Source organism: Manis javanica, chromosome 16, assembly GCF_040802235.1.
Source record: "Manis javanica isolate MJ-LG chromosome 16, MJ_LKY, whole genome shotgun sequence".
NCBI classification, from domain to species: Eukaryota; Metazoa; Chordata; class Mammalia; order Pholidota; family Manidae; genus Manis; species Manis javanica.
The window spans coordinates 13,529,725-13,555,188 of NC_133171.1; the positions used below are offsets into that span (position 1 = coordinate 13,529,725).

The 25,464-nt window shown below is 44.0% G+C and overlaps 2 protein-coding genes across 6 annotated transcripts in view; one reads left to right on the forward strand and one right to left on the reverse strand.

The window, feature by feature from the left end:
- MYLK4 (myosin light chain kinase family member 4) overlaps positions 1-4,027 on the reverse strand; it is a 111,949-nt gene extending 107,922 nt beyond the window's left edge. Inside the window, exon 1 of the mRNA XM_037010977.2 lies at positions 3,466-4,027. The gene's annotated coding sequence lies outside the window, so the exon portion shown is untranslated. The remainder of the gene's footprint in view (positions 1-3,465) is intronic.
- WRNIP1 (WRN helicase interacting protein 1) lies at positions 871-22,377 on the forward strand. 5 transcript variants are annotated; one of them, XM_073224782.1, is made up of 7 exons: positions 872-1,881; positions 4,034-4,225; positions 5,517-5,683; positions 15,854-16,083; positions 20,164-20,319; positions 20,993-21,072; positions 21,646-22,377. In XM_073224782.1, the coding sequence occupies exons 1-7, from the start codon at positions 1,066-1,068 to the stop codon at positions 21,919-21,921; spliced, it is 1,917 nt and encodes a 638-aa protein (XP_073080883.1). In that variant the 5' UTR covers positions 872-1,065; the 3' UTR covers positions 21,922-22,377. The 5 variants fall into 5 exon arrangements, with proteins under 5 accessions (XP_073080884.1, XP_073080883.1, XP_073080885.1 ...); XM_017672142.3 differs by having other exon boundaries at positions 873-1,881; positions 5,442-5,683; XM_073224783.1 differs by lacking the exon at positions 20,164-20,319 and having other exon boundaries at positions 871-1,881; positions 5,442-5,683.
- Positions 22,378-25,464: the final 3,087 nt, after the last annotated feature.

Genomic DNA, 25,464 nt, shown 5'->3' on the forward strand with positions numbered 1-25,464 from the left:
GTGGGGGGCATTATCTGTCACTGTCTATAATGTAATTTTTAATCATTGCCTAACATTATTTTATTGCTATGGGGGTAGATATGTCCTAACTTGACTAAACCTCATTTAGAATTGTTTCTAATTTTTACTGTTCAACAGTAGACAAGAGACAAGCATCTAAATATGTGCTTCAGGTTAAAGGCAGAACCAATCCAAAAGGGGGTGGGGTGGGGATGCTCTCTGTGTCTGCATTTATCTGACCGCTGCTTGAGGTGAACATTTTTTTCACACGTGTACCTGTTTTGTTCTTTTTTTGTTCGAGTCTTCTTTCCGGTTTTCTTTTGGAGCGTTTTGGGGTTTTTTTTTTTGCTATATCCCTTTCATTACAAACCAGCCGCCCTGAAATTCTGTCCCTCCGCCCTCCCACAAGCTCAGCTGCCCCAGCGCCGCAAGTTGCTTCCCAGGCGCAACCTCCGCGCCTTTTCGCGGACATCTCCTCCGGCGTTGCGGGACTAGCAGGGCGCGGAGGGCGCGCCGTTTTCGCCACCGCGCAGACCTGGGCACGCGCAAGCCCCCACACCCTCCCCGGTCTCCGCGGCCCCTTACAAAGGTAGCTCACAGTGCAGACCGGAAGTGGACGCGCGGAGGATAGGCCAACCGCCTCGGACTACATTTCCCGACAGGACGTGCGAGACGCAGCCAGCTGCGGCGAGGCAAATGGCCGCAGACTACATTCCCCGACAGGCCGCACGACACCTTGCCAAGGATGGCGGGGGCAAACAGTCCCGAACTACATGTTCCGAAGCGCCGAGCGAGACATTGCCGCCGGCGGCTTGGGCAAAAGGCCCAAGACTACTCTTCCCGGCGCGCCGCGCGAGGCGCCGCCGGCGGCCGGCCGAGGGTGGGCCGACGCGGGAAGCTCCGGACGTGAGGCATGAGCGGCGCCCTCCCCCGGCCCGCTAGCGTTCTGCCACCTCCCTGAGCGAGGGTCGCGCGGCGCGGGGCCTAGCGGCGGTTATCAAGAGCCGTTGGCGAGCGCGGGGGCTGTTGCGGCCGCGCCAGGCGCCGGCGAGGGCGGCGGCCACCATGGAGGTGAGCGGGCCGGAAGACGACCCCTTCCTGTCGCAGCTGCACCAGGTGCAGTGCCCCGTGTGCCAGCAGATGATGCCCGCCGCGCACATCAACTCGCACCTGGACCGCTGTCTGCTGCTCAACCCCGCCGGGCACGCGGAGCCCGCGGCCGGGCCGCACCGCGCAGGCGAGCGGGCCAAAGGGCTCTCGCCGCCCAGCGCCAAGAGGGGGCGGCTGTCGGAGAGCTCGGCGCTGAAGCAGCCGGCCACCCCGACGGCGGCCGAGAGCAGCGAGGGCGAAGGCGAGGAGGGCGACGACGGCGGCGAGACCGAGAGCCGGGAGAGCTACGACGCGCCGCCCACGCCCAGCGGCGCGCGTCTCATCCCCGACTTCCCGGTGGCCCGCTCCAGCAGTCCCGGGAGGAAGGGCTTGGGCAAGAGGCCGGCGACCGCAGCCGCGGCGGCTGGCAGCGCGTCTCCGCGGTGCTGGGACGAGACGGAGGCGCAGGAGGAGGAAGAGGCTGTGGGCGATGGCGACGGGGACGGCGATGCGGACGGCGAGGATGACCCAGGCCACTGGGATGCGGACGCCCCGGATGCCGCCGCCTTCGGGGCCAGTGGGGGGGGCCGCCCGCACGCCCGGGCGCTGGCGGCGGAGGAGATCCGGCAGATGCTGGAGGGCAAGCCGCTGGCCGACAAGATGCGTCCCGACACCCTGCAGGACTACATCGGGCAGAGCAGAGCCGTGGGGCAGGAGACGCTGCTCCGGTCCCTCCTGGAGACGAACGAAATCCCTTCACTCATCCTGTGGGGGCCCCCGGGCTGCGGCAAGGTGAGTGCCGCCTGGGCAGAAGGGTTCCGTGCGTTGAACCCTGCGGGTCGGGCGCCGATCCCAGTGGTCAGAGAGCCGTGGCGGAGGCGCCCCTCTTAGAATCCGACCGTCTTCCCTGGATATGAGGCCTAAGATTGCGGGGCCTCAGAGACCAGCTGAGCCCGGGGCAGTGCTTGGTCCGCAGGCGGAATCTGATGGGTGTGAAAAAGGCACACACCCCCAGATGCGCGAGACACGTTTTCTGGTCGTTTTCAAAACGAAGATGTCTGAATCCGTTAGGCTTACAAGAATATGTGCACTCTTTCTGTGTTTGACCTACGGTCGTATTCCAAGGTGCCCTCCGCTCCTCACCCCCACACAATTAATGGCCCATTCTCAAAGAAACTGGCATGCTACAAATGATAGAGGAATATTTGCGGAATTCCATTTGTAGGTACAGATTCAGCTTTGAAAAAAATAAGCAAAATTCTTGTTTTTGTTTCCTTCCCTTTCTTCTGGTTGTTGGTTTTAACAGAGTTTTTTAATCCTTGAGAATGAGTATAACAAGACAAATACGAAAACTGTTGTCCCTCTGCAAGTTATTTTCATCTAGTATTTCCGTAACTATCCTCAAAATACCTTGTACTTTAGAGAAAAATCACTGGTGCATTTGATGTCTAGTTCTACATACCTTGTTAGGAATTAGCACAAGTCCAGAGAAAGGTTATTGAGGTCTAGAAAACATGTTATTGGAAGAACACTGAAGAAACAGTGGAGGAATTAAAACTGAAAAATGAGATGGCTAAGAGGTGTTTACTTGGTTGTTTTTTTTTTATCCATAGGAAATGGAGGCTAATGTGCACTAGTGAGTGAAAGGCAAAATTCAGGATCAGAATGTGAAGGGGCAGTCAACTTTCAGGTTCAAACTCCTTGGTGCACAGGGCTTTTATGGCTTTTCCCAACAGCTTCATCTCCCACAACTTAATCATACCTCCCTTTACGCCACTTCCTGGTGTGCATCTTACTGGTTTTGTGCCTTCCTTTTTGCACTTTTGCTCTCCCTTTGGCCAAATATAAATTAGATCTTAACATGGTGTTGGATTTAATTGTTAGCCCATTTAAGGTATTGAGTTATGGAGCATTCATGGGACTTGTCCGCTAACTTTTTATAAGATGAGAATGGCAAGTCAGCTCTTCGTGGCCCCAGATGGCAAGAAAAAGACCCTAGGGAAATATGTAGGATGAACTCACAAAAGATGCCAGGCAAGAGATCTGTGGGCTGGGCTGCTCATTGTAGTGGCTGGGGTTCAATCACAAGTCCAGGCATAGGTGGGGCATGGGTTGTAGACAGGGATTTGCTAGAGAAGCAGCCACAGTAAGTGCTGTACAAATTTTAGAAAAGAATATACCACCTTTCCATTCATCCAAAAGATTTGTCTCTCTCTTTAAAAAGACTTCCCTCTTCATTTCCATTCTTATTAGTATACAGTTAACGACAACAATGTTAATTACAGCGTATGCATATTTTATGGAGCATTCATTAAGTGCCAGGCAATGAGCAGTGCTTTCATTGGATCTTGCTGTTGTTTTCTGGTAAATACTAACCTGATCAAAGTGCTGTTGTTTCATCTACTTCAGAAGTAGACTTGTTGGAGAAGTGACGTGAGGTCATCTTAAGTGCTAGGTGGTGGTTGGTGGTCTTTCCGTTCAAAGGCCCATACTCCTTAATTTCTAAGCTGCACTGATGAGCTTCCAGTTGTAGAACTGATTGATTCTGTGGTTCTGTACCCCAGCTCTACATCTAGTCCTTCAGCAGGAATGCGTTCTTGGCTGGAAGAGGTCACAGTTGTCACCCAGGCTCTGCTAAATCAGGACAGCCTCTCTTTACTGGGATTCCAAACATCTTAAAGTCCCCAAAAAAGGAAATCAAATGGGATTAGGTACATAGAAGAAAAGGTCAGAATTAGTGTAAGGCTCAGTTTCCTGTCACATATAACTTTTTTAAACATTTTTAATAATGTGATATGGTATTTCAGATTGGCTCTGAGCTGCTAAGCTTTCTTCAGAGTTGAAGTTGTTGGTAAAAAGTGCTGATGCTTCTTGTGTTAGTACCTGGGGGTGCTTTTCTCTCTGTGTCTGATCAGCTTTCCAAACTGCATATCATCTTTTCTAGACGACTCTGGCTCACATAATAGCCAACAACAGCAAGAAACATAGCATAAGATTTGTGACATTGTCTGCAACAAATGCCAAGACAAATGATGTGCGAGATGTCATAAAACAAGCTCAAAATGAAAAGAGCTTTTTCAAAAGGAAAACCATTCTTTTTATTGATGAGATTCATCGGTTCAATAAATCTCAGCAGGTATATTAACTTCCTTCTACCTTTTGGTCATTGTGAACATTAAATTGAATATAAAGTATGTGAGATCACTTTGAAAAGCATAAAGCCCTGTACAAATAAATGGTAAGGACTGTTGCCATTACCTCTTGTCTCCAAAGAAGCATAGACTGTCACACATCTTTGATCCTGTTTCCCCACTTTTTCTTAGTGTTTTTTGGTGACAAGAAAATGCTTTCTCTGTCTGATAAATGAAATTGGTGATCTTTACCCAAGCTGTACAGATCAAAAAAGTAGCTTTGGGTTATTTCCAAGTTTTTAGAAATTTTGAACTAAATATAAGGAATCAATGAACAGTTAACTTGATTTTAAGATCATTATTTAAAATAACATTCTTTTTTATTTCTCCCCTATAAAGTGTTTCTTTTTATTTTCAAAATTAAAGAATTCCTTTTCTATAACTTTAGATTCTCATCAAGGTGTATGTTACAAGATCTAATCATTACTGCTTATTTAAATGGCCTTCTGAAATAAAAGGACAACTTATTTTTATAAACAAAGCCACTTTTGTATTCTTCCTAAATAAACAGACTTTTTTTTTCAAATATATCTTTGATATATTTGTTGTATCTTTTTAATGAGAAATAGAAATGCTTCACAAAACCCTACTATGGTTTTTTTTCCTGATCTGAGTCTAACTAAATAGAATTCTGACTAGATGTTAGCACTTTAGGTTTCACATTAGCATTTCTCCCCATAAGACAACAGTGGTGGTGATGTGTTCACCAGGGCATAGTTACCAAGTTCGTTAGGAAGAGAAACTTTATGACTGAGCACAAGCAGTGAAAGACAATTTTGGCAATATTAATGTTTTTATGTTTTCTTAGACTTTTGTAAAGTAGCTGCTATTATTTAAGTTATGTGTCAGTTCAGGATTGGGATAGAAGAAAACTTTTCTAAGAAACCATTTATGTTGAAACTAAATTAAATTTAAAGGTCCACTTTGAGCTATTAGTCTACCAGCAAGAGACCAGGCTTACACAGTGGTATTCCAGAAGATGTGCTGTAGGCTTAAAAAGCATGAGTTATGCTCTCCTGACGTTGCTTCCATGTCCAGTTCATATAAAGCTGCTATTCCTGAACTCAAAATTAGGAAAAGGAAGGAATGGCCAACTTAACGTAGGTTTCTGCAGGTTGTTGACTGGGATCAATTTCTTCTGTTTTCTTCCCATGTGATTAGGACACTTTCCTTCCTCACGTGGAATGTGGGACGATCACTCTGATTGGGGCAACCACAGAAAACCCTTCCTTCCAGGTCAATGCTGCTCTTCTGAGCCGCTGTCGAGTTATTGTTCTTGAGAAGCTTCCAGTAGAGGCAATGGTCACTATTTTAATGCGAGCGATCAACTCCCTGGGAATCCACGTCCTAGACTCCAGCCGTCCCACTGACCCTCTGAGCCACAGCAGCAACAGCAGTTCAGAGTAAGTTGACTGTCGGCAGTATCCTGGGGACACATAGCTCCCAGGGGATCCACTGGCAGGGGGCCAGAAAGGGCTGGCCAGCAATAAGGACAGGGTAGAGACTAAGAAGAAATGTTGATCTAGTAATGAAAACAAAAGAGGGGTAAAGTGTTCAGTTACACCAAGTGTATCTCCAGAGATGTTTCCTTTCTTTTTGTGATGCATTTTATAGACTATAATGGGTATACCTGTAAATCTTCAAGCTTCAATATTGCTTTGCCTGTTATTATTGGGCCTGTGTGATATTGGGTATTTGGTTTTGCCATCAGGGATTTGCTTTATTGACTATTTTCTTTGATGTTATAGACTTTAACTTACAAATATTTCAAGAATTATACTCAGTTTCCAACTTTTTCATACAGTTTACTCTTGGAAGAATGCTAAGTAAAAATTAATGTAAATGTAACCATAAAGTTCTTTAAGCCTTTTTAGAATGATTTTTCACACTCTAAAAGTGAGACCCAATTCCATGAAAGTAAAGAAATTTTAACTGAAAAGGGTGCTTTAAAGGCTGTCTCTTCCTTTTGGTAATCTATTTCTGTATCATGAGTACCATGTGAGTTCATTAATGCACAGGTTATATATCATGTATAACCAGTTAGATTACTCAGGTCAGTTGGGTTTCCTTTATATATATTAGAATATATTCTTCAGATGTCTTTATTCATGTCTCGGCTGAAATAGCTCAGTGGAACTTAATCTGGTCTGATAAGAGGCTAATGCCTGCCTCTGCATGCTGCGGACCCCACAGCTGCGAGTGCCTGCCCTGAGGCCAAGTTCTGGAGCCACTCTTCAGTGAGGATTAAAGTACAAGACCCAGGGTTTAAGTTTCCACAATCTCTCCTTATGTGTCTGGCTTCCCATTTGCTCCTGTCTCATCTGTAGGAGAAATTATGCTGTGCCTCTTGAAAGCCTTGAAACATGGCCAAGGACCCTGCAGGCACAACAAAGTTGCATCCTTTTACAGTGGAGTTGTGATGGGATGGCCATCAGCATTGTGGATAAAAAGAAATCTGTAACCTGCTCGCATGAGTCAGGTATACTCACTCTTAGGAGCATTTTGTCTGTGGGCACTTGTCAGGGTTGAAAGGCTACTACCAGCTCCTCACACCTAGTGTAGCTTTCCTGTACACTACAAAATGTATATAACCAAGAGGTAAAGAAAAATTGAAGGAAAGAGGGAAAATCCTAACATTTTTCTGTGTATTTTTTTCTATGTACTAGTTACTGTACTTTGTCTACAACTTTATATCTTAACGTTTTATTTATCTATAGTAATTTTATTTATTTCATTCATGTCATCATTTCAGGGGATGCCCTCAGGTTTTTCCCTGTCCTCAGTCACTGCCAGGCCATAATCTGCGTGAAATGAGAAAGACAGTAGACCACGAGTTCATCTTAGAAAGGATTTCAGCATTTTAACAGGATGCCCAGGTCATGTGCATGCATAGTCAAATTTAAGAGGATCAAGTGAAAGAATTAAGATTTCTTTTACTACTGGAACTGAGAGCCATACAAAATCGAGCCAGTGATTCTTAATCTACAAAATTGCATTTCAGTCAGGAAAACCCTCCCCTATTCAGCGCATACCCACTTGCCCACTGCCACTCACTTGGAATCGGTCCTAATTACGACCTTCATTCTCTTGCCCGCTTCCTGATGTTCCCCTCCTTCCTGGGCGGTCCGGGAGGACAGGGATATGCTTGTCCCCATCTCCAGCACCCAGCGCGGTGCCCGTCATGCAATGTGCTTAGTAAATGGTTTGTGAATGAATAAATCCTAGCTTTTAATCTGAGAGAAAAGGTTAAAAAAAAATTTCTTTTTTAGTGTAGTCCAATATATAAGGGATAATTGCCCTAGTATCAAAGACCTTTTTCTTTAATACTATTGCCTAAGCAAACTATACCAGCAAGCAGAATGAAATAATGATTATTAAGCTTAATTAATAGATCTGCTTATTAGCAATTTGATAAGTTAAATCGGGAGGTGTCATAGACCACAGAAAGAATTTATTATAAATAAATACTAGGATTTATTCATTCACAAACCATTTACTAAGCACATTATATGCTAGGCACTGTGCTGGGTGCTGGAGATGGGAACTATTTCCTAACAGAAGGACCTGGCCACCCTAGTTCCTATAGGTAATTAAAAGTGGATTGTGTTATCTTTCAATTTTAAGTAAAATTTTACTTTTAAATCCCAATTGACTATGTATACATTCTTGTGGGCATAAGTTAGGTCTAGCTGGAAAGAAAGACTTAACCCCAAACAATTACTTTCTGTGGGAAGCCAGAGCTTCCATGAAGTGTGATGCTTGAGCATGCATTTGTATTCTTATATCATATTTTGGTGCCCTCCATAGCAACTGGAACACTGACCGAGGGCGCCGAGGCTGTTTCCGTATGCGTGAGGAGCTGAACGGGTGCTGAGTCTGCGCACTTGAGCTGATCATTATGCCATTGTTGATTTTACTTGAGAAGTTACGAATTCTCATATGGTGTACACAAGTATATAACAAATTCCCATTAGAGTGAAACAAATATGCCCTTTTTAAGGTTTCCCTTCTATACTTACTGTAGATTGAAGGTACTGTGTTGGAAAGCTCACTCCTGTGCCTTTAAAGAGCTTAGCATGTGATAACAGGATAGATGAGTGTGTTGATGGAGTTATGCATGTGGAATTACACGCAAGGAGCAAAGGGTATAGAGAAGATGCATTGAGAATATGTGAAAACAAATGCTTCACCTCCCAGATGAGGGGATGCTGAACTGACCTTTGAAGGATAAGCAAAATTTAACTAGATGAAACAGAAAGCTCATTTTGGCAAGGGGATGTAGCATGTAAAAGACAAGGTGGCAGTAAACAGCATGATCCATTCATGGTGGCTGGATGGAGGAGTTGACATAAGAAAATGAAGGTCAGTGAGGCCAGGGAGGCAAGGCCAGATTTTAACCAATCTGTGTTTTAATGTTAGACAAGTAATGTGGGGAGCTATGAGAAACCATAGAAAGATTTTGAGCAAGAAAATGCATGCTCAGATCTCCATTTTAGGAAGCCACGTGTGGCACTGAGAGGGTAGAGTGGGTTGAAGGGAATCAGAGTCCCAGACCTCCACCCCCATCCCCAGTGTCAGGGAGACAAGTTAGGAAGCCATTGCAATGCTAGAAGACAAATGGCTAAGTGCAGATGACTTAAACAAAGGCAAGAGCTGCTCTGAAAAATTCCTGAGTCAGTTCTGTAGGCCCAGTGTGAAAAGGGAGGGAAAAGGAGGATACAGGATGACTCTGTATCTGATGGCTGGGCACACAGTTACACTTTTGAATAAGAAAGATGTTCCAGGAAGCAGAGCCGAGGAGGAGGAGGAATTCAGTTTGGGCCTTGTTCAGTTTGTTGGACCTCTGGGTGATTCATACGGCGAGGTCCCTTGGGCAGTTTGATGGAGAAGTCAGGAGAGCAGCAGAGAGTTTGCAGATAGAGATGTGGGAGCCTGCATCCCAGAGGTGGTATAGCCCATGTGTTGGAAACACTCCTCCAGGCAGGCTGAAGAGAGCCAGGAGCTAAGGGTATTAAGTTGAGGACTTGACAGTGTTGATTGTGCGGGAGAAATAGAGGAGCCCAAGGAGGCAAAATCCAGAAACGTCAGAAGACCAGGATGCCCACAGAGGAGAGCTGCAGCACTCGGCAGTATCGCACCAGTTAGCATTAGGTGTGGCTGCATGTAACGGGAAAAATCAAATTAACTGGCATAAACAAGATAGAACTTACCTTCTCACGTGAAAGACCCTGAAGGTTGGTGTATATAAAGAGTGCAGTTCCTAGTCAGCTTCATAGAACCATCCGGGACCTGGGCTCTTGTCTTTCTGCTTTACCACCTTCAGCACATGGCTTCTACCCCATGCTCCAGTGTTGCTACTGAATTTTAGCCACTGTATCTGCATTCCAGGCAACAGGAAGGAAGAGGGCCAAAGAACAATATCCACCCTACCCCCTTACCACCTCCCAGCTTTAATGAGACATCTGCAAAATAGTACTGTATTCTCAATTGTGATTTTTGTTGTGAAGAGAAGGATAGAGGTAAGCTGGTAGTTTGTTCAATTACCTTTACCATAGTTCCTTTGGTTTGTATGGGTAATCAACAGTTTTCATGTATTTTGCTTTAGAAGCATTTTGGTCACATGGTACAAACAGCAAAGCACATTATCTGTGCACAGGGTTAATTTTGCAGACCTGGGAAAGGAATCAATCATTTATCCTCTCATAAGCTTGTACTGCTGAAAATAAGAAAGTAAATGAGTGTTTAGACACACTGCAGGACTTGTTGCTTTGAAGGATTGTAGATTCCAGGTCATAGGATACATGTGTATTCAAAACCATGTGTGTTTCCAGGCCAGATAACAGCGTAAGTTTGTTGATTCGAAGGGTGAAGTGAGAAGCTGTAACTGCCCTGTTACTGTATAACTAGGCGGAGTTCCAAGAGTTGGTTGAAAGAGTTGAAGCAGCTTGTGTCCTGAAGAGAAGTGCTGTAGCTTGACTCTGAGACTGGGCTTTGCTCTTATCCTCTTGAGAGGGGAGACCAGACAGAATGGCCCCATAATAAAATGGCTGTGGGTTTTGTTTTTGTTTTTAATAGAAGTTTGAATGGTTTTGCCTGCCTTTCAAAAATTATCTTTTCTATCATTGAATAGAAAGAAAGGTAGTGTAATACCGGAGTAGGAGCTACTGATTAGGATGAGTTACAGGTTTAGAGTAGATTTCAATAGCTTTTCTTAAAAATGTTTTGACATAAAAACAGGTATATGAATGTACATTATTAAAATTATGATATAGAAACACTGGCAACCAGAAACTGATCTCATGGACCGTGTATTTGTTTCCTGTGGCTGCCATAACAAATTACAGGTACCCCCCACTTTTCGAACATTTGCTTTACAGCACTTTGCCCTACATTAGTACCTATCTTTCTAACCGAAAGAAATCCGAAGAGGATTTTTGCTTTTACAGAAAAAGGCAAAAAGCAAAAATAGCATTCAGCTTTTGTTTTGCAGTGAGCTGCTATAAAGGCAGCTCACACCCTGAGTGGCAAGAGGGGCCCCACCAAGCTCCTTTCCTCCCTCAAGCCTTCATAGCTTTGAACTGTGTCTGTGAGCATCTATGTTTTATCTCAGTTTATTTTGTGCATCCTTTAGCAAGATGTGTTCTAATTAATCAGAAAAGCCTAAGGGAGGTTATTTTTGGGTCTGGGAATGCTCAAAAATTTTCCCATATAAATTAGTGATAATTGCTTCTTCCTTTACACCGTTTGGAGTTACAGAAGGTTTCATAGAAACATTCTACTTTTAGATAGTGGAGGGAACTTGTACCACAAACTGGGTGGCTTAAACAGCAGAAATTCATTCTCTCACAATTATGGAGGCTCCAAGTCTGAAGTCAGCTGTTGGCCGGCCACACTCCCTCCAAACACTCAGAGTCCTTCCTTCCAGCTGCAGGTAGCTCCTGGCATTCGTTTGTGGCAGTATCACTTCAGTTTCTACCTCCATCTTCGCATGGTCACCTCCTCTGTGTCTCTGTCTTCTGTAGAGACTTTGTCATTGGAGTTAGGGGCCACATTAAATCCCTGATTGTGTATCTTGAGGTCTTTAACATAGTTACATTCACATGTTCAGTAATTAGGATTTAGACACATTTTGTGGGGCCACTATTCATCCTCTATAGCCTACCAGGTACATGGAATAGTTTCAGTAGGAAAGATGCATGCCTCCATGGGATTAAACAGAAAGAGGGCATGTCTGTGAAGTTTATGCTCTCTCTTTTTGGAGAAAGTAAGTTTTGTTTTGTTATGCTTTCACTCTAGTTATTCTGGATGTAACAGAGCTTACAGCTCTGTCTTGATTGTATGCAATTATAGGGTGTATGCTACTGAAGAGTCTAATTTAAATGATTCTCATCACTAATCATAAAGAGGGCTAACATTTACTGAGAGCTCATGATGTGCCAGACACTGCTATAAGCATATTCATGTCTTACCTTACTTGATACTCTTCCAAGTATCATTATCTCTTTGTTGTTAGATGGGGACACTGAGGCACAGAAAGGTTAAGTAACATGCCCAGCCCATGGTCACCCAGCTTGAACCCATTGGGGCCAGTTTTTAAAGACCTGTTTCTAACTACTCAGTTGTTAGAGGGGGTCTAGGTACCAAGTTAAAGGAGTTACTTTCACTTAATGCCAAGTTAAAGTGCTGCTGGTGAGTATTAATATTCTAACCTTTCTCTTTGTTTTTTGTTTAAGGGCAGCACTGTATGAATTTTTAAAGGATTAAGGACGAAAGATTTCCATCTATAATTTAGCAGTAGCTCTTTTTCACCAGATCTGCACATCACACTTACCAGGGATACATTTTGAAAGTGCATGTGTGTCTCTAGAAATTTCAGAATGTAAGTTATGCACATCTGTATTTTAGGAAAGTTCTCTGTAATCTGATACACATCTTTGATTGAGGACCACTAGGTAGCTGCTATTACCCTGACCACAGAATGTTTATTTTCCTTGGTGAAGGATTCACAGGGTATTTGTTTTGTAATTTAGGGTGAGTTTCACTGTGCCATATATATTCTTTTGTTCTGCTGTGAAATAACAGGTACATTTTCACTTACTTCACTCCTCCAATGTAAACGTTCAGCCATCTAAACAGTCCTCCAAATCCCATTTTCACCCACCAGAAAACAATATGCAAAAAGATTCAGGCCCTTGGAAGAAAAAGGAGGGAGGTGGCTTTGCACCACGCTTCTCCTATTCCTCTTAAGGCTCTAGGCCTTTTATCTCTGGGTCTTGTTAACTAGGAATATGATCTTTAACAAAGCACTTATTTTAGCCATTTTTAAAAATTATGGAGCAGTTATTCTTTTTAAGTCATGTTATAACAATATAATTTACAATCTGTTGCTTTTTTTCTCCATACCATGTGAAATTTTAGGTATTCTATCACCAAAGATTTTGTCTCATTTAATTATATTTTTAACTTTGGAAAGTTACTTCCAAGTGGGAACATTTTATAAGTTTATGCTTAAATTTAAAAATAATGTTAAGATAATTTGTGCAATAGTTGCTGTTTGCTGAGTTGTGCAAATACCAATACGAATGTCCCCTATTTCATGATTCTTGGCAAGAGCACTGTCATCTCTCTCTCCTAAAATTTAAAACTATTGTAACACATTTTATTATTCTTGAGAACCTAGTGTAAACTGGGGTTCAGGATATATTTATTGGGTGGGAGGCAGACATTCTATACAGCATCCTTAGTAGTGAATTTCCATTTGATTTAGTTGTATGACCATTGTGAGTACCACCAGTGGGTCACTTTTTAGTACATGAACAGAGTTACTCAAAGGTTCATTTGTATCTAAAATACTTGCTTATTTTGGACAGGGCGAAGTTTGGGATGTAGGTCCTGTCAGAGGAAGGGGAGGAAGAGTGGAGCAGTGGGAGCCTGGGTGGAAGCAAGCTTTAATTGTAGCAGCAACCCCGTCCCCACAGCTCCAAGTCTGACGACAATAGACAGTCAGGGAGCAACTTGGACTTTGGTTAAAAGTTTAAATAATTGAAGTAAGGATGCTGCTTTCCAGCCATGTGAAATGCATAGCCATTTTTGAAGGCTTATTCCCAGTGCACTGCTAATGAATCTGTAGAGCCATGTGCTGGTTGACGGCTTTGATGATGAACAAGGTATTTGCTGACTTTAGATGAGGACTGATGGAAATGGGGCAGCAAAGTACAGGGGTGTATAAGGCACCCTACTTTCTCTGTCCCTAAGCACTTCATGCCTCTAAATAGATGCAGTGGACAGATGACAGAAAAGGGGTATATACCAGAATACCACTGTTGAGGTAGTATAACAAGAGGTGGCTTTACCCTTGTTCTGTTTTTAAATTACATAATTTACGTTTTGCAAAAAGGTAATACTTAAGAGTTCAGAGTAGTTTATTTGTTTTTTAAAATATTTGAAAAATAATTTTAAGATTTAATTGTTAAGGATGCAAACTATATATAGTATGATCTTTTTTTTATTTTAAATTAGAGGAAAGGTTGGTGATTGCACAGTGGATGGGTCATAAAGGAAACTGAACAAATGATGTAGTACCAGTCGTTAGCTCTAGGTGATGGTGAAAAAGAATTTCTTGTTTCTTTTTTTAATACTTTCCATATGTTATGATTTCTGAAAAACAAATGTGTGACTCAGATTTTGGAAAAATTGAAGTTAGTTCATTCAGTGTGCAGATCTCAAATGCCTGTTCTCTCCCAGGCACCGACTGGGGCTACAAGAATAAAGCAAGTTTCCTATCCTTGAGGCCTCAGCATTTGCGGGGATGGAGAGATGACAAATGTGATCAGCAGATGGCTCCATTCCTGGTGATGGCTCCGTCAGGATTGATTGGGTTCCTCCTTCATTCCTTTTTCTCCTGCAAATGATCCTGAGGGCTTATTGCTAGGAAGCTTTCCAAGGAGAAGAAAGGCATTGCTTTTATTAGTTCTGAGGCTAAAATGAAATATTCCACAGTCTGCCCCAGCCCCGCCTATCCTGTGCACGTGTGCACACAGGGATAAGGTGCTGTAACCAAGCCCCAGGAGTGCCCTTCCCCTTTGGGCACGTCACGTGAGTAGCCGCTCCTCTGGTGTTGGCTCTTCCTCACACATTTTCTTGCCTTCTTCTCAGTCATCTAAACTCTGCTAAATGGTATGTGCTTGAGAAACGGTCTGTCAGGTTTGCAAAGTGCCAGCAAAGTGCCCTCAGTATGTATTTTGAGTATCTGGGCAGGAAAGGAGGAGGATGTGCTTCTGGACTGTAAACATGGCTCTGGGGCCCAGGCAGCTGTCAGGAATCTGATGAGAGAGTCATTCATTATCAAGCTGAGAAAACAGGTGCCTGATGTGTGAGAGAGAGAAACAACTGGAAGTCTTGACTTTGGTAAATAAGGCAATGAGATGAGGCGGTCTTAAGATGTTAAAAACAAACTGTTTAGGGAATGAAGTGCAAATTAGTGTTATGTGCACTATTCACCAAAGTGAGGTTGTGGGGTGGGCATGCCTCAGGAAATCTGGATGGACCTTCACAGACAAGCAGGGCCTTCTTTCGTGGGCCCCTCCCCCTACTTGGCCCAGGCCAGTTGGTGCCAGTGCATTTTTTCCAAATAGCTGATTTGGACAGTTCTCATTAACTTAGGAACTACTGAAGACATCTTCAGCTGGAGGTCATGACAGGGCTAAGCTGTAACTTTGAAAAATATTTTTGGCTTTGCAAATGTGCAGTTAGCAGCTAGTTTGGGAATTAATAAGGTCCCTTTAAGTAACTATGTATGTTAGATATCTTGTCTAACTAGACTAGAAATAAAAATCTTTGCTGAATTAGCCTTGAAAACAAATCATATTAGACTTTCTTTATGAAGGTTCACATTTAGAAATACGGTGGAACTGTTAGTCCTAACCTTCAGAGAGAGGTTCTGGGATTTATCCAAGCTCTTAAAGCTAGGCTCTGGCAAAGTCTTCTGATAGATGCCCAGACTGGTGACCTCTCTGCTGCTCTGTGCAGTCTTCATGTGATTAATACCCTCTTGGAAGCACACGCAGGCCAAATCCCAGAGACCTGCTTCTATGTCCTGCCAGAAACCTGGTTTGTTGTTTGGAAAATGAGGGAATTCAACTAATCTGGAGCTTTCAGATTTAGCATCCTGATGTGATGCTGTCTTTTCCTTGTGGGGGAAGTGGTCTGAGCATACCTGTCTCAGGATGTGGGCTCTGTTTGAAGCATGTTTTCTGTGCACTCTAATGAGATGCTAGCATTTCAATAGTTTTCACCCTTCTGTAGAATAGAACCAGAAGATGCCGTCAGTGACTTGCTAAATCATTCCAAGTCTTCTTCGTACGTGCTTATTGTGTGTGTGCATGTCCAGTGAAATGACCCTGTGACTGAAGGTCAGTTCAGTTCTCAGTCTTGATAATGTTTAATCATGTTAAAAACAGGAGCCTTGAACCTTAAGGTAGCATTTTAGTGACCTTGCCTAAGACATAGAAGTAGTACAGAAGGAAAAGTGTGTAACATGAACGCGACAGTAACTAACACTGGTTGTGTTGCAGGCCCTCCGTGTTCATAGAGGACAAAGCAGTAGATACCCTGGCTTACCTCAGTGACGGGGACGCCCGGACAGGACTGAATGGACTGCAGCTGGCAGTGCTGGCCAGGTTGAGCTCTAGGAAGATGTTTTGTAAGAAGAGCGGACAAACCTATTCTCCCAGTAGAGTTCTGATCACTGAAAACGATGTGAAGGAAGGCCTCCAGCAGTCTCACATTTTATATGACCGAGCAGGTAAGTAACTGAAGTGAGAAAAGGGTGAGATTTTAATGAAATTCGTGTTGTGTGCACACATTTTCATTTCCAGGCCTCTGACTTTCAGCTGCAGCCAAAGCATGAATGTGATTCTCAGTTGGGTCTCCATTTTGGAATAGAATTAAACTTCCCGATGAGACTATGATTTCAGAGACCTGCTCCCTGACCTTTTTTAAGGGAGGCACAGAGCAGAAGCTGTCCTGATAAGAAAGGAGAAGAGTTTTCAGGTTTGAAATTGTAGGCTTCAAGCTTATCTTAAAAGGTAGTTAGATTTTGTCATTACTCTCTGATAGCACCTTTCAGAACACAAGCACTTTTTGAGGCCCTTATATTCAACTGACAGTAATTCTTGTGATCGTGTATAACAGCAATAAATAGCAAGAGGACTTCTGCAATCAGTGACTTATTTTTACTAATTTAATGAGAATTAAAATCCTTAATTTCTAAGGTCTCAAATAAAAAGGAAGTTTACATGGATATGGATGCTTTATTTTGTAATAGCTTTTAAAAAAGTTTGTTTTGCTGAGTATAGTTCTCTGTTGTCATAGAACTGCATAGCAGCTCTTATTAAATCCATGCCATGGCAATATTAAATGTCAGAAGCACAGCACATTTGCGTCTTTTTACAAAAGAGGCAGGTTGATGGAGATGGTGTAGGCAGATCGGGCTGGACTTCGGGGGCCTGAGCAGGAGTGTGATTCTGGATAGAATCATGTCGCAGAGACTGGAATAGGATTTCCTCGCCTTTCGAAGCTCTGCCAGAGAAGAAGGCTGATAGCTGAACATCCCGGTATCACGTAGGCCGCACCATGTCTGCGGTGTCTCCGAATGCCTCTTGATGGTGGAGTGTACTGCTTACTGGTTAGAGAAGTGGACTCAGGAGCCTAAGAATGACTGTGGTTCCAACGCTGCCTCCTGATAAGTGCACAGAACACTGTGTGACCTAAGGTGAGGGACTGAAGCGCCTCGGCTTTAGTGCACCTCAACTGAAAGCTGGTGTTAATTAGCACTAAGAATACATCAGAGGAATTTAATAAACAGTCCCGTCTACTTGCTGTTAGAAGCTCGCTCTTGGCAGATCCTTTCATATCACAGCCCAAAGATCTCAGACGGCCGGCTCACTCTGCCCCTTAATGTCCTTTGAACACTTGGGAAGTTGGAGGAGCAAAGCATTCTGGATATAGGGCTCAACTTTACATTTGGCCAAACACAAGAATTAGAGATATGAACAAAATTAAAAATTTTAAGAGGTAAAAAAATCCCCAATGTTGGACTCTCCATTGTTTCTAGGGGTTTAAGCACCATGGGTCTTTTTCCCTTGTAGGTAGAAGAAAGGAGACTCTTTGTTTTGACTTGGCCAATGGCAATTTGTTGTTCTACAGTTTATCAGACTACCATTTAACATAACATTAGCTAACATTCAATGTTTGAGTATTTTGTATACATTATCTTTTTGTTTTAATTCTCAAGATAACTCCTGAAGTAGCTATTAATATTATCCCCATTTTACAGATGACAAAGCTTACCTAAGTTCACAAAGCAGGTGGCAAAACTCATCCTCAACTCCAGTTCGGCCTGGTTCCCAGGACTGTGTCCTTCCCCACTGCCAGTGCTGCCTCCGTGCCAGCCCAGCACATGGTCACTTACTCGCGACACACACCAGCTCACACATGCACTCTCACACTCAGCTGACTCCCCCATGTGCATGATCGAGCACATTCACACACACAGTGAAAGTCAGACATGTCCAGTCCTAGCACTGGGTTTGAATGCAGAACTTAACTAGCCATGAGACCACAGACACGTTACTGGTCCTTCCATGCCTGGATTCTCTTTTCTGTAAAATGGGGATTTTTAAGACTACCTAGCTCATAGGATTGTGAGTATTCAATACCGTATGCCTGGTATGGAGTATGTACTATGGAATGCTGTCTAGTAAGTTCAGCATTCAAACATGAGCCCTACTTCTTGGGGCTCATGTTCCATCTTGGGGAGCCATGCACAATGAAGATCACTTTTTTAGCTCTGTGCTACCCCAGGAATTGGTGGAGCAATTCCCAGCCTTACATGTGGTGTGATCGTGTCCCCCACCCTGCCCTGCTGTAACACAGCTGCTCTGCAGTGGGTCTGTACACACGCCTAAATGCAGTTCAGATCCTAGAGAATCATGCCTCTACAGGCTTCGTTCCATAAATAAGGATGGTGGAAGCATTGCCCTGGAAACCTGCTAGCACGTGCTCTTGGGTCTTTTTATAATTTTGGTGAAACAAAGACCCCCAGCCCCAAGATTTTAGTTATTTCTCTCAATGTCACCTAGTACATAGTTACCCATTTGTGGAATCCAGAAACCAGCTCAGATATTTCTGCATCAGAGTGAAGAAATTTTCAAATAAGAACAAGTTCTCTGTTGTGCATTGAGGTCAGGGCCCTACATAAATAATGTGAAGTTTTAGGCTATAGAAGTTTAAGTGGTATAGGATAAAAGCAAAAATGAAAACTAGGAGAGAATAGTATCTAACACCTAACATGTTTCTATAGTGCATACTCCCTACCAGGCCTATGTTACTTATTAATACAATCCTATGAGCTAGATAGTCTTAAAATACCCATTTTACAGAGGAAAGAATCCATGCACAGAAGGATGAGTAACTTGCCCAGGGTCTCATGACTAGAAAATTCAGCATTCAGACCCAGGCTGCCTGGCTCCAGAGCCCATGCTTGTAACCATATCACGTTTCAGAGTTGACCTCCGTAAAGGTCTGAGAAGATGGGTAGCCTTGTATCTGGAGAGATTGCCATCTCCTCGTTTACATTTGACAGAAAGTGGAGCAGAGGTGGCTTCTTCCATCTCCTCCATATCCATAAGATGGCCAGGCCTGCGAGTGGGGTACCATGTGCATCCCACCCAGGACACTTTCCCAGCCAGTCTCCATAGCACTGTGACCTAACTGAGGAAGCCCTGAGATGGGTGATGACTCACTTCATCCTATGAAATCTGGCAGTGGGGAATGATCTGCCCTGATGCCTGACATGCGTGTCCCTGCATTCAGCCTCTTGGGACCGTCTTCTCTGGCAGGCCAGCATCTTGTCGCATGGTCTCTTCATCTGAAGGCCAGGTGTCATCTTACCAGCGTGGTCAGCTGCTGGGACTTGTTACCGGGACACAGCGCCGTGCAAAGCACTTCATGGTCTTGCTGTTGGCCTTGGTGCTTCTCTGGAAGGACAGATAAGAATAAGAGTAGTGCCCTTGCTTTCCGAGTTTTAGGTACCTTCTCCTCAAACTTAAGGAAGAGATGATGGTCAAAAATAGTGAAATGAGTGCAAATGTAAATTTCTTCTCCTTAAATGTTTTCCTAAAATACATTTCACTCATGTGTTTACATGTGAATCTCAGGTTATACATGGGTAACACCAAGTGGTGAGGGGGAGGGGCTGCACTGCTTTCGGCTGCAAGCTGTTAGTCCGCATCATTCCTGGACGCTGCCACAGAGGGGTCCCGACCCTGCATTTACCAGACGCCAGGAAGGGAGCTGAATGTGACGCTGAGGAGCAGATGGGCCGCAGTAGCTTCCTGGCCACTTGACTTTCCATCCTCTTGGCTGCGACCTGGCCCTGGGCCCATTTTCCTCGATTTGGCGGTGGAGCGCACGGTAGAAGCAGAACATCAGAGTCACTCTCACTCCGCTCTTTGCTCTGGCAAATCCACTGAGGTCGAGGAGGACCCACTTTCAAAGTAGATGTCTTCTCCCCACACCTGGTCTATGCTCACATTCAGCCTGAAGAGCCACAGGTTTTCCAGCAGCTCCCTACTCCGAGTGGGACTGCAGGGACCTGCAAGGATCAGCTTCGTATACCAGTGACACTGCACCCTGCCACTGAGCAGCTGGAAGACAGTTATCAAAGCTCACGGTCCTCAGGCTTTCCTAGGTCCCTTAGTAGTGCAGGCTTCCTTAAAAGCAGCCAAGTGAAATACACATGTGGCTTGGGTGACCCACCTCTGAGCTCTGTGGATTCCCTCCTCCTGCCCCTACTTGAGCGGGTGCCTTTTGTGATGTCCAGGAGAAGAGCATTACAACTGCATCTCGGCACTTCATAAGTCCATGCGGGGTTCGGACCAGAGCGCCTCCCTCTACTGGCTGGCACGCATGCTTGAAGGAGGAGAGGACCCTCTGTACGTGGCCAGGAGGCTTGTGAGGTTTGCCAGCGAGGACATCGGTGAGTGTGATGGGAAGGGCCCCAAACCCGTTGTCCGCACAGGGCGTGGTGCCAGCGGGAGGGAATGCTGCTGCTTTTTGGCCTGAGAATTTCCTGGTACTGTGTGAGACTGAAGTATGAACTCATTGGTTTATTTCTTGGTATTTTGTGTATGCTTTTGACTGTTTGCATTCTTAAAGTTGCCATTTTCTGTTTGCTCTTCAGTAGTGATTTTCCTAACATGAGTATTAAAAGAAATACTTTAAATTTGCTTTGCAGTCAGGTGTCCAGATTTGCAGTGGACAGCTCCTGATTTAGAAATGTAAGATTCTGTACACTATTTAAAGAAAAAGATCCGAAAGACTTTTCTATTCTTTGGAGTTAGTAAACATTTTGTGTTCAGCATGTGCATCCTTGTAACAACTGTCTTTGCTCCTTAATGTTTGATGTACATAGTCTTATTTTTCCTATTAGACATTGAGTTTTTAGTCCATGAGGAAAAAACTGATAAATGTTTCTTTAGTAAGCTGATGAGATCAGAGAAGAAACAGTTCATTTTGCTAAATGGGATTTTTTGGTCAACAAAATCTGCAGGCACAATGGTCTCTGGTGTGGCAGCATGTACATGGCTCAGGGGGGGGCGGGATGTGCTTTCTGACGAACACTTCCCTTTGTCTTTCTGCACATGTGGTAGGTCTGGCAGACCCGTCGGCACTGACGCAGGCTGTCGCTGCCTACCAAGGCTGTCACTTCATAGGCATGCCTGAATGTGAGGTAAAGTACTCAGCCTCAGTTCTTTGAAAGTCAGGCCTTTTCTCTTGTGCTCTGTCCCTTTGTGGATTTGAATATATGTTGTGCCTTCACTGTGAATGTATGGGCTCACCGAAGAAGCTGCTTGGCTTTTTGACTCCCATTGGAGAAGCTTAGACTTGAGAGACAGAGGAGGCATTAAGTATGAGTGAGGTCGTGTTCCAAGTTCAGGAGTCCTGGTTCCAGGAAGTGCTCAGGATTCCCTGGGGGCAGAAATGTTGAAGCATCTCAACAGGCAGTTTCTGCACATTCACCCACAAACAGAGCAGCTTCGTATTTATTCTATATATTGGGTTTTTAAGAAATTTTTCATTTAATAAAGAGTTCAGTTAAAAAAGAAGAAAACGACTGGTCTGGTTCAACCTCTCATCTCATGTGGCAATTTCTATCATAGGTGGTTATCCATATTGTGGGCAGAGAGGGGGATGATAAAAGCTTGGTGGGAACCCTGTCAGAAGTAACTGGGGACATCATGAAATATTCTGCAAGACAGACTTTCTGGCACCTTCATGATGAAACCTCCTCTCTCCTTCCCAGGTGCTTCTGGCCCAGTGTGTAGTCTATTTTGCCAGAGCCCCAAAGTCTATTGAGGTGTACAGCGCATACAACAACGTCAAAGCATGCCTGCGAAACCAGCAGGGGCCTCTGCCCCCCGTCCCGCTGCACCTGCGGAACACGCCCACCAAGCTGATGAAGGATCTGGGCTACGGCAAGTGCTACAAGTACAACCCCCTGTACAGCGAGCCCGTGGAGCAGGAGTACCTGCCCGAAGAGTTGAGAGGAGTGGATTTCTTTAAGCAGAGGCGATGCTAACTCCGAGGCTGTGACATCAGAAGGATGTTCTTCTTCTTAGGGAGGGCCAGAAAGAGTGACTGAGCGTGAAGGTGGTTGCCTGGTGGAAGCTAAAGCAGACCAACGTTTTGTGCCAGGAATGTGAGTCCTCAGGTGGAGGCACAGTCACTTCAACTGAATGTGTCACGATGAAATAGTGTGCATTTGCACTCTGCAGTGGTTATGTTTATGAAAATAACCTGGCAGCTTTGTGCAATGAATTAATGTTATAAGGAGTTATCTATTTTGTCATAGTATTTAAGTCATAATGTCATTTCAGAATTCAGTTCTGTAGGATTTTTTTTTTCTTTAAAAAATGTATACTCTGGGTAGTTTCAATTGGTAAAAAAATGTAATTGTGATTTAATACTGCATAGTGTTTTGGGTATTTTTTTTATATGCAAAGGTCTTATGAACCAATAAAACTATTTCAAAGTACTCCAGTTTTTCATATTTTTCCCTACTGGGATCCTAGGCACTAACATCTGTCACTGTCATGTTTTGGTGGGTAATTAACTGTGAAGGAAAAACTGTAGTAGAAAATTGGGAAGCTTAGTGCCCAATAAATCACTGCATCCTTTTGGGAATTAATATTTTAAAGAGATACATGAAGTTTTAAGTGGCTTAAAGAAGAGTTCTTTTCCCTCCTTTTCCTCGAGCTCTTCTTGCAGCTCCATGTTTATAAATGATACGTTTGTGTTTTTCACACACACGCGCATGTTTGTATCTACTGCTCATACTTTTCAGACTCCTTAATAGCCAGACTGTCTGTGGAATGCTGCACAACTGGTGTCCTGGCACTTCCTCTGCCTCTGTCCTGTTTTATATATACTATATCCTGCCCTCTTGGGTTTATTCCATTATTTCTGTGTGATGCATCCTCTCCTGGTTTTGTCAGGCAGGAGGGATAGTGTGATTGCACTACCCAAGCCTGGCGTGGGGCCCTCCCCTCTTGTCCGGACTGGCTGCACTTCAGTGTGCAGTTGTCATCCTAGAGATTGTCTTTGTTTCATACCTTCACCACATCATCTCACTACAGGGTACTGGACTTCCCCTCTCTCAGCTTAGTGGGTGCATATCGTTCAGTAGCTTTATGGAGAAAGGATGCATAAGAAGCAAAATATTTTTAGGCCTTAAAAATCTGAAAGTGCTTTCATTCTACCTTCAGACTTGTCTGATACTTTAGAAATAAATTTTAGTTAGGAAATTATTTGTCAGTTGTCTTCCTATTTCTCATGTTGCTTTTGTTAAATTTGAAGACATTTTGATTTTGTGACCTCTGCAAGCTTATAAAAAGCTTCTCTGTTCTGATGTTCAGAAAGTTTGCAGTGATTTTACTGGCACTTGGGCACTTGGTAGACTCTTTCAATCTGTTAACTCACCTCTTGCAGTTCTGGAAAAGTTCTTTATTTGATAAATACTGAGTGCCTGCCTCATACCCCCTGTGCAGTTGAAAATCCACATATAACTTTGTAATAAATACCTAGAATGGACAGATCTCTGAAGTAAGAGATATAACTTGTTTTAAACAAAATTCTGCATGATTGTACACCGTGAGAACCAAAGAGAATAAAGTCTTGGAAAATGGTCCAGTGTAAACAATATATAAAATTAGTAGCTTCTAGAGTGCTAATTATAGTCAGAAAACATACCAAGAGAAACACTCTGTTCTCAGTAACAGCCTAGAAATAAACTTAATAGTCTCTGATGAACAGGACTAATGTGAAGAAATCACCATACTCGAGACAATAAACTTGAACAAAAATAGAGATAAGCGAAAGATGGCAGCTTCAGAGGTGAGACAGGGGCTTCCTCCTAAAACTGCATATTATATGAAAATATAATTAATACAACTAATCCTGAAAGAGTAACAGGAAAGAGGACTGTGCCAGACCGCATACACCTCACAGAAAAGGGTAACATACCAAAGCTGTGGCCCAGTGGGACCTAAGCCCCTCCCCCACCCCAGCTCACCAGCTGGAGGAAGAGAAACCGAGCAGGGAGGGGCTGGAGGCCTGGGCCTGCTGAATACCTAACTCCGGAGATCTGCTCTGGGAGCACAAACCTACATTTCATGGTGCTTTCATAGTACTCTCATGATTAGGGGATTGGAAAGCTAAGGCAGGCAGAATTCCTGGAGAGACAGATTCCAGCCGCTTGTGGAAAACAGGGATTCATATCTGGCTGCTCTGGGACAAAAGAAAGGCAGGAAGTCTGAGAGACTTCCTAACAAGGAAGCCATTAGCAAGAAGGCTGCTAAAGGGGCAAGGATTGCACAGAGCTTACAGTAGCTCAGGAGAAAGGACAGGGAGACAAAATTGTCCAGGTACACTCTGCCCAGCAGGTTGGGGGCTTTCACGATCTTCAGGTGCTCTGGCTCCCTGGCTGACTACACAACTCCAAGGACCCCCTCTGTGATAGGTGGCCTACTGTGCCTTTCTCCCGGCTAGGCCCACCTGGCTCACAAACTGGCAAACCTTGCCCTGGAGTTAGGCCAGCCAGAGGGAAGATCTGTCTACAGCAACTACAAATGCAAAGCATAGAGGCTTATACCTGTGTGCCTGGCCCACAGGTTCAGATAGTGGAGGCAGGCACAGCAGCCGGGAAGCAGGAAACAGCTCTTTCCTCCCCTCAGGCACCAATACCACTCCCCTGCAACCCCCAACATTGCTTCAGGGGCTGAGCAGCTCCAGAGAGTAGAGCTTCTAGACACTACGGGGGCCACATACAATTACAAAATGCCAAAGGAACCTGGTTCACAGTAAAATTAATATAACTCCTGAGAAAGATGACATGGACCTCATGACTCTTCCTGAAAAGGAGTTCAAAATAAAAGTCATTAACATGCTCATGGAGGTACGGAAAGATATTCAAGAACTCAGGAATGAATTCCGTTCAGAGATACAGTCATTGAAGAGCACAATGGAGGGTAATAAAAGCAGATTAGATACAGTGGAGGAGACGAAAAACGAAAAAGAACACGAATACAAAGAACTGAGGCACAGAGAGAAAAAAGGGTCTCTAAGAATGAAAGAATATTGAGAGAACTGTGTAACCAATCCAAACAAAAATATTCGCATTACATGGGTACCAGAAGAAGGAGAGAGAAAGGGATAGAAAGTGTCTTAGAGGACGTAATTGCTGAAAACTTCCCCAATTTGGGGAAGGAGATAGTCTCTCAGGCCATGGAGGTGCACAGATCTCCCAAAACAAGGGACCCAAGAAAGACAACACCAAGATATATAGTAATTACAATGGCAAAGATCAAAGATAAGGACAGACTACTAAAAGCAGCCAGAGAGAAAAATAAGATCACATACAAAGGAAAGCCCATCAGGCTATCAGACTTCTCAGCAGAAACCTTATAGGCCAGAAGGGAGTGGCATGATGTACTTAATGCAATGAAGCAGAAGGGCCTTGAACCAAGATTACTTTATCCCACAAGTTATCATTTAAATTTGAAGGAGGCATTAAACAATTTCCAGATAAGCAAAAGCTGAGAGAATTTACCTCCCACAAACCATC

What these genes read in the sequence shown, in the direction of transcription:
- WRNIP1 (XM_017672142.3), top strand. Translation starts at nt 1,066, where the DNA reads ATGGAGGTGAGCGGGCCGGAAGACGACCCCTTCCTGTCGCAGCTGCAC. An exon ending in AGCAGCAACAGCAGTTCAGA is followed by an intron (nt 5,684 to 15,853) that starts GTAAGTTGACTG and finishes GTTGTGTTGCAG; the next exon opens with GCCCTCCGTGTTCATAGAGG. An exon ending in TAGGCATGCCTGAATGTGAG is followed by an intron (nt 21,073 to 21,645) that starts GTAAAGTACTCA and finishes TCTCCTTCCCAG; the next exon opens with GTGCTTCTGGCCCAGTGTGT.